Below are 9,116 nucleotides of genomic sequence, written 5' to 3' on the forward strand. Positions count from 1 at the left end.
TCATCTGCGAACAACAAATGGGAAATCGTCGGGCAAGCCGTCGACACCCTAATCCCTGTAATAAGTTTGGCCTCCTCCGCCTTCCGAAAATTAGCAATAAGCACCTCCGTGCATAGAATAAAAAGATAAGGTGATAAAGGATCCCCTTGGCGCAGTCCCCAATGGGGAACAATGGAACCATGTGGTTGCCCATTTAGTAAAACCTTGTAACTAACGGACGTGATACACCATATAATCCAAGTGATCCATTTCTCACAGAAACCAAACTTCCGCAATAAATGTGCAATGAAAGGCCACTCTACCCGATTATATGCTTTGCTCATGTCTGTCTTGATGGCCATAAACTTTCCTTTACATGAAGGGTTAGTCCGTAACCCGTGAAACATCTCTTGAGCAATCAGAATGTTATCCGAGATGAGCCGACCCTCTACAAAAGCCGGCTGCATCTCCGAAACCAGAGAAGGCAGTAACGTGCGTAACCTCTGACACAAAACCTTTGAAATAATCTTATACCCAACATTACAGAGGCTAATGGGCCTCAATTCTGTCATCCGTGTTGGTTTATCCACTTTAGGGATAAGGCAAATATTTGTCATATTCAACCTCTTATCAAAAACCCCGTCTCGTAGGAAGGAGTTTACCATAAGAACCAAGTCCGCCGTGACCGTCCCCCACGCCTTCTGATAAAACAAAGCCGTCATCCCATCTGGGCCTGGGGCCTTATCCGGGTGCATCAAAAACACCACTTCCTTAACCTCCTTTTCAGTAACCTCTTTAGTCAGGAAATCATTTGTGTCCTCGGTAACCACAGAACGAACCTCACTCAGGGCTTCAGAGAAACCTGCCGGATCAGACGATGTGAATAAATCCTCAAAATAAGTTACCGCAATATTTTGAATTGAGGCCTCCTCGGTTGACCAATTACCATCTTCATCATGAAGACCAATAATCCTATTTTTAACCCTCCGTTGCTTTGTTTGGGGGTGGAAATAACTAGTGTTGTAGTCACCAAGCTTCATCCACCGACTCCTACTCTTCTGATACCAGTAAATTTCCTCATCCCGATAGGCCTTCCTCAAACTCTAAGTCAAAGCCGCAATCTCTTCAACAGTGGTTGCATCATTCGATTGAGCCGTTGCCAATCTTGTCTTTAATTCCTCGATTGTTTCTCGCCCATATGGCTCTTGTTCCTTCCTCCACCTTGAAATCGCCGCCCGACAGGAGACAATCTTCTCAAACACCTTGCCCAAAGCAGAACCTGCACCGGACGCCCAACCCGTAGCAATAGTGCCAAGCAGACCCTCTTTGTCCAACCAACGCCTGTCGAAACGAAAGACGCTCTTCCGCGACGGACTTTATCATCCAGAGAAGCTAAAATTGGTTTGTGATCCGACGCAATCATCGGTAGGTATTCCGTAAAGGCATTACTAAACATATCATGCCACGCCTCATTAGCTAAGGCTCTATCCAGGCGACACCTAATCGGCTTTTTATCCCGCCAGCCTCTCCAAGAAAGACTATCTCCAACCGATGGAAACTCAAGTAAACCACAGTTACGGATCATAGTGTTAAACGGCACGAAAGAAGAAGCATGACGCAATTTCCCCCCGCGCTTTTCATGATTGCCTTTTAATTCATTGAAATCCCCAATTAGAAACCAAGGTGAGTCCCGATTTAGGCCAATTCTCGTTAACCGTTCCCATACCGCATCCCGGTTCTTTAGAACAGGATCACCATAAATAAAAGACAGATAAATAGTCTTCCCTTGGAAATCAACTTCCACATCAATCAATCTATTGGATGCAAATAAAATTGAAACATGAAAATTATTATTATAAAATAGGGCTAAACCGCCACTACAACCAACTGGTTCAACTGTTTTTAAAGAGAAATAACCAAAATGACCAACAAAAGGTTCTAAAATAGAAAAAGATTGTCTAGTCTCAGAGAGGAACAAGAAATCAGGACGATGCTTCCTCCATAGATCTCTGAGATAGCCAATTGTCGCCTTATTACCCAAACCCTGACAATTCCAGCTTAGAACCTTCATTTATCAGTTTTTGGAAGTGGTGGTTTAGGACCACCCATTGCCTCCTTCTCCACCCCATGTGGTTTTAGCAGGGACCCCGGTAAGAACTGAACCCTTCAGAGCTGGACGCTTGCGGGGAGTACGGACGTAGACATTTAACTTCTTCGACCCCATACCTTTAAGACCCATGACACCTTTACCTTTGCGTTGCTTGGGCAGAGAGCCTTCCGCCATGACTTGCTGATCCACCTCCATCCCCTCAACACCATCGCCATCGGACATATTGGCCTCTTGGGCCTCCATAGTCTCCCCCGAGCCACCTAAGCCCCCAATTGCAGCAGCATCCACTTTCGGTGGAAGACTAGTCTCAATGGGTTCCTCTGAGCCTAGGGAGCACTCTCCCACAAGCCCTGCGACAACATTAACAATACCTTCTCCACCTACCTCAGAATCGATACTCGCACCCTCCTCCCCAGTTTCTGGCAAACCACAATCCCCAGCTTGGCCTTGTCCTTCTTCAACCACTGAAGCCAAATCCGCATTAGTCTTTGTCCCCTCCGCTTCCATGGATACATCAACACTAGTATCCTCCTCTTGAAACAACACTTTGCGGACCACTTTGGTTGGAATGGATACACCAGTCACCACCTGCGAAGCAGAGACCTCTCCCTCTTCCCTCACCACCGGGAGCTCCACATGTTCCGTACCCACAATCTCCTTAACAGCCAAACTTGAGTGATAATGATCAATGTCCTGAACAGAAGACTGGAATCGTCTCTGTTTAGCCATCGGTTCCCTTGCTGATAAGTCAGCCCTAGGCTTTGCACCCTTAGCATATCTCCCCTCAAAAGGTCGCTTGCCTTCCGCTTGAGAAACCTCCCCTGAGTGCTTGCCTTTAGGACCATTCTTATACCCCCGCTCATGACCAGAACCCTGTCTCCCTGAAGATAAGACAGCCCCTTTGTAGCTCTTAGCTTGACGATCTTCAGGTTCGTCATGATGCAGAACCGGAACATCAGAAACCACTGGTGGTTTCAGCAACGGGCAGTGATCATCGTCATGGCACAGGCTGAAACAGTGCCGACAGTAGCCGTATAACCGTTCATACCGGAGCGACACCACAGTCTCCTCACCATTGTGAAACTCTACTTCAGTCTCAAAACTCAAAGGCCTGAACCCATTGATTGTAACCTGAACTCGGCCACCATCAATGTCAACCGCCTCAACACGCCCCAAATCCGCAGCGATCCCTTTGAATGTTGGCTCAGCCCAGAACTGGAATGGAACCCCCATGATGTGGACCCAAAAAGTTAAGGAGGAAGGATACTGAGGATCCACCGTCGGTGACCATCGAACCATTGACACCATCCAATGGTCAAAGTCAAACGGAGTCATCTTCAAGACCTTCACCATGTCTTCTTCCTCGTCGAAGTCAAACTGGAATTTACCCATTCCCAGGTCTGCACCAACCACCTTCCCTTCTAACTGCCAGATACGCGGAAACATGATGAGAAGAGCTTTCATGTCTTGGCGTCTGGGATTGAAACACCTTCCGACCACCGTCTTGGAATAACCTTCAATCAGAGCCGTGTTATCAAAGAACGGGATCTTCACCTTCCTCTTGTTCACAGCAGGAACCGTAGACCCAAGAAGCTGACTCTTACTCATCAACATACTCTGAGACATTATCGCAGACACAGGGAACTGAAAAGATCGCACTATGAGGGGTAGCAAAAGATGGAGAGAATGATGAGTTCTCCTTCTGACCCGAGAAGCCCTTATATACCCCAACCAGATCTTCAACAATAACGAAGCAATCGCACCCTTGAAAGCCAAATCTCCCGAAATCCTCCGAAGATATCCAAACCAGCCCTCATAGCAATATTCTTCACTGTGTGACCGGAAACATCGTCGCCATATCCGTCCAAGATCACCAAGGACTTTACTCCACCGCGAATCAAATCCACCCCAAGAATAAAACCCAGATATTTGTATTCCATTTCCAACGTTGATAACTGATACCCATAAAACCAGAATCGAAACCAAATCCAAAATATACCACAGACAGCGGGAAGAAAATCAGATCCCAGAGATCCCCAAATCACAACCCTTTAATCCCAAATCGAGTACAATCAGACGCAACCACTGATAGCAAATCGAAAACCCATAACAAATGCATGAGAACCCGCAAGAATCGAGAATCAAGAACCCCGAACAAACGCACATCAAGAAATTAGGTCAAAACCCCGATATCGCCATCGTCGTCGCCATACGTTCTTTTTTGTTTCAATATTCATTAAGTATTAATAAGTACTAAAATAATTTAAATTTGTAATTATAATTTTTAGAATAATAATAAATTCATTTTATTATTATAATTTCTATCTTAATTACAATTTCTATCTTAATCATTTAAATGTTTAAGGCCCAAACCCACTACCTAATTATCTAATTAGGCCTTGTAATTCCTAAAAACCCATTAACCCACTAACTAACCTAAACCCATTAACCCACTAACTAACCTAAAAAACATAATCTCACGACACAACTCACAACACAACTCTCAGTTTCTTCGAAACTCTATCGCCTCTATCTCTCAAACCCTAATCTCACAACACAACTCTCACTCTCTTCGAATCTATCAGTCTCCATCACCAAGAAGATGCCAAATCGAGGGAAGAAGAGGAAGGTTGGTCCTAACGTTACTCAGAGAGCGACAGGGGCAACACCAAATCGACGGCCTAATACTCTGCCTAGTCGGTACAACTTCACGCCGGCGGGACAAGATCCTCCTCCTCTGCAGACGCCTGAAGCACAAGTCGGCAGTTTGCAACGACAGTCTCCAGCCCAGATCCGGAACTATACTCCGCCGCAACAACTTTTTCAGAACTCATCTACACATCCACCTCCACCCAAGCTACACCGGACTCCTTCAGAAGAAGTCCACTTCAATCCACGGACTCAGGGGAGAAGTCATGATGTCTCTCCGCCTTCTCCAGTTCGACCCTCTCAAACTCAGGCGAGAAGTCAGGCGAGAAGTCAGGTGAGAAGTCAGGCCAGAAGTCGGGAAGTCTCTCCGCCTTCTCCAGTTCGACCCTCACAACCTCAGGCGAGAAGTCAGTCGCATCCATCGCATCCATCATCTCAAGGGAACAACTTTGAAGAAGAATCTTCTCCGGTGTTGCCCGAACTACAGTCCGATGTGTTGCGTGCTCTAAATGCATTGCTTGTGGTTCCAGACAGGGATAAGTTCACCACTGTCCTCTCTCCCACACCCGCACCGAACACCCAATGGTATGATTTTCCTCTTCAATTATTGTGGTCTTGTCTTGTGCGAATATAAATGATTGTGGTTTGTCTTGTGCGAATAGCTTCTAAGTTGGTCTTGTCTTGTGCGAATAACAATGATTGTGGTCTTGTGGTCTTGTCTTGTGCAAATAACAATGATTTTCCTCTTCAATTACTGTGGTCTTCTCCTGTGCGAATAGAAATGGTTGTGGTTTGTCTTGTGCGAATAGCTTCTAAGTTGGTCTTGTCTTGTGCGAATAACAATGATTGTGGTCTTGTGGTCTTGTCTTGTGCGAATAACAATGATTTTCCTCTTCAATTACTATGGTCTAGTCTTGTGCGAATAGAAATGGTTGTGGTTTTTCTTGTGCGAATAGCTTCTAAGTTGGTCTTGTCTTGTGCGAATAACAATTAGTGTTGATCTTACTTATTTTATTGGTTCATGTGTATGGAGGTTTACTCGTGACAAAGGATCGAAACTTGTTCGGAAGATTACTAAAATTCTTCAAAACAAATTCGAAGGTTCCTTCTACAGCTGGACATGTGTGCCGCGGGACAAACAAGAGAGATACTTCCTTGAGTTCGCGGTAAGGATAGCTCCTTTTTACATAGCTTTCATACATAGCTTTACATGTCTTTTTACTCACAATAGCTCATTTTTTTCTAGAAAACCCACACTTGGGATCCTTTGATAACCGGGACTGTTCAAGCTTACTTTGAGGGAATCTTTCAAAACCGGATCAAAGACATGGTTAGCAGTGTGAGGACTAGTCGAGTTCAACCAAACTGGATTGGCGACACTCTCTGGATTACGATGGAGGATTACTGGGACATTGAAGAAGCACAACAAAGGAGTAAAACCTACTCTGATGCCCGTATGTCTGACCGTAACGGCCTAGGTCCTCACGTACACCTCTCAGGGCCAAAGTCGTATCGACAGCTTCAAGACGAAATGGTTAAGTAGCTGTTATTTTTGCCACTTTCAATTCTTACATAGCTGTTATTTTTTTTAGTTAATATTTGTTTCTTTGCTAACATTGCAGGTTGAGGAATTGGGAAGAGAAGTCCGACTTGGTGAGGTTTTTATCAAGGCACATACAAAGCCTGATGGTACATATGTTGATCGGAAGGCAGAGAAGATTGCTGGAACTTATGAGAAGACTGTTCAAGAGAGGTTGTCTCAGCTCGAGGCAGAGTCTTTTGCTGTGTCGGATGGAGAATCACGGCCACGGGACCTCACAACAGAAGAATATACATAAATTTTCCTTGAGGTAACTTTTTTAAAAAACCAATACACATTTATAGTTTCATTTGTCATCCACTAATCTTAACTTTTCTCTTATTTTCAAGTCCACTGAGAAAGATACAAGAGGAACACCTTATGGAGTTGGAAGCCTCAAGGACTGCCTTGTCAATGGAAAGCATAAGCAAGCATGTGGCTCTTCTACCTTTGTGGCTCTCGAAGAACAGTTGAAGGAAGCTCAATGCATGATAGAAGAACATGCTGCTCAACTGCGGAGGCATGATGCAGAAACAGCTGTGCGTGAAGCTGAGCAATTCAAACGTATTGCTGCCCAAGCTGAGCAATCCAAAGTTATTGCTGCCCAGAACGACAAGATTGACCATTTATCAGTCGTCGAGGATTTTCTGAGGGAATGTGATCCGCGGTTTGAGAATTTCGTTGCAAGGAAACAGACAACCACAGAACCTCTTCTCCAAGATGATCCAACTCCAACTTCATCAACCGCTGCTTAATAGGTTTCTTCTATGTCTTAACTCTTTTTGGATGAACTCTATCTCACTCTACTCGGATGAACTCTATCTCTCGCTCTTTTGTATGAACTCATTGCCACTTTTGTATGAACTCTATCTCATCCTCTTTTGATTTCTGTAACTTGAACATGTAGTGTATTTCAATATTTCGATATTATGTCTTTCTTAATTCGAATCTTTCAATTAATATTGGTATACAAGAATGAAAAGAAGAGGATAATGGGAATGAAAAGAAGAGGATAATGGGAAATTAGTATATGAAACTTTCAAATAATGAAATCAACAGCAGTGGCTAAATAGTCGTAACATACAGATTCTAAAATCAACATCAGTGGCCAAATAGTCGTAATGTAGTTTCTAAATAGTCACTACGGTAAGTGACTATATAGCGACTATAACCATTCAGTTACTAATTAATCACACTATAGTCGTAATATAGTTGTATTTTAACGACTATGAGACGACTACGTAATGACCATATAACGACTACATTATATGGTCGTACAGTAGTCGCTAAAAGGCGACTATAAATACGACTACATAAATTAGCGACTATCGATCTCCGACTGCTTGAGTTAGTCGCTATTTGGTCATAAACACAGTTTATACGACTACAAACCGACTAATAGTGTAATCGCTAACCGCCTGTTTTCTTGTAGTGTTGACCATTAGGCTATTTACATCACTAATAAGTATACATAAAATAAACGTTTTATATTTTTATCTGGTGCACTTGCACCCTCTCTAATGAACGTGGGTCCGCCTCTGTATGCATATATATATATATATGTTGTTACGTTCAAAATGCAGATTTATCACTACTTTTTTTTTGTTATAATTGAGCAGGTATTCAGATTATTCATTCCTCGACATCAAAACAAGTGTTCAAACTATTTCCAGGATATCTTTACTTCCAAAAATGGGAATAGGCTGTCCATTGTGCACGAAGCCCTGAATCCACGAGTTACACCGGAGATGAATGATCAGCTGATCAAAATGCCTTCTGCTGAGGAGATCAGAGAAGCTTGCTTCTCTATCCATCCGGACAAAGCACCGGGGCCTGATGGGTTTTCGGCCTGCTTTCTTTGTATCTGGATCCCTCCCTCGGAATATAAACCACACCCATGTTAGACTCATCCCAAAGATCCTCAGCCCTACAAAAGTCTCGGATTATCGACCCATTGCGCTCTGCTCTGTTTACTACAAGATCATTGCAAAGCTCCTATCTCACCGTCTCCAACCAATCCTAGCAAGCTGCATATCAGAAAATCAGTCAGCTTTTGTTCCCCAACGAGCTATCTCAGATAACGTCCTAATTACACATGAAGCTCTTCACTATTTAATGACATCAGAGGCTAAAATAAGATGCTTTATGGCTGTCAAGACAGACATGAGCAAGGCTTATGATCGCCTAGAGTGGGACTTTATCAAAGTTGTTCTTCACAGATTAGGTTTCAATCACCAATGGACTACCTGGATCATGCAATGCATAACTACGGTATCGTATGCATACCTTATCAATGGTCAGGCTAAAGGACTGGTGAATCCGCACCGGGGCATTCTCCAAGGCGATCCACTTTCTCCCTACATCTTCATTTGTTGTAGTGAAGTCCTCTCGGGGCTCTGCCACAATGCTCAAGCTCAGGGATGATTTTTTGGCTTGTGAGTGTCAAAGCAAAGTCCACGAGTAAACCACCTCTTATTCGCGGACGATACCATGTTCTTCAGCCGTTCAAACAAGCAAAACTGCCGAACCCTGAAGGATATCCTGCACAAATATGAGGAGGCATCTTGATGTGATCGCAGGACGCGACCTCGGACAAGAAGACCAAGACACGCCGGACGCGATTGAGACGCCTGACCAAGACGCATCGGACGCGGCCAAGACAACCACTTCGGACGTGGCCAAAGCTCCAACAATCCTTCCCGGAGCCACCACATGCTCCAAGAGCTCAGCGAAGGCGGCCAAGCAACGTCTCAATCTATTCGTCCGGTCATTCGCTCAACACCAGCCATCCCATGAAGA

At 44.2% G+C, this 9,116-nt stretch overlaps 1 protein-coding gene across 1 annotated transcript; it reads left to right on the forward strand.

Moving 5' to 3' along the window:
• The first annotated feature begins 8,153 nt into the window (after positions 1-8,153).
• Positions 8,154-8,741, forward strand: LOC147927457 (secreted RxLR effector protein 78-like). The gene has a single exon (XM_087487462.1). It carries the CDS (start codon positions 8,154-8,156, stop codon positions 8,739-8,741), a length of 588 nt encoding a protein of 195 aa, XP_087343588.1.
• Positions 8,742-9,116: the final 375 nt, after the last annotated feature.

The sequence above is a fragment of the Camelina sativa genome, chromosome 15, assembly GCF_030686135.1.
Source record: "Camelina sativa cultivar CO46 ecotype springtype chromosome 15, ASM3068613v1".
Lineage (NCBI taxonomy): Eukaryota > Viridiplantae > Streptophyta > Magnoliopsida > Brassicales > Brassicaceae > Camelina > Camelina sativa.

Excerpts from the sequence above, each read along its gene's own strand:
- LOC147927457 (XM_087487462.1), top strand. The coding sequence starts at position 8,154 with ATGGGTTTTCGGCCTGCTTTCTTTGTATCTGGATCCCTCCCTCGGAAT.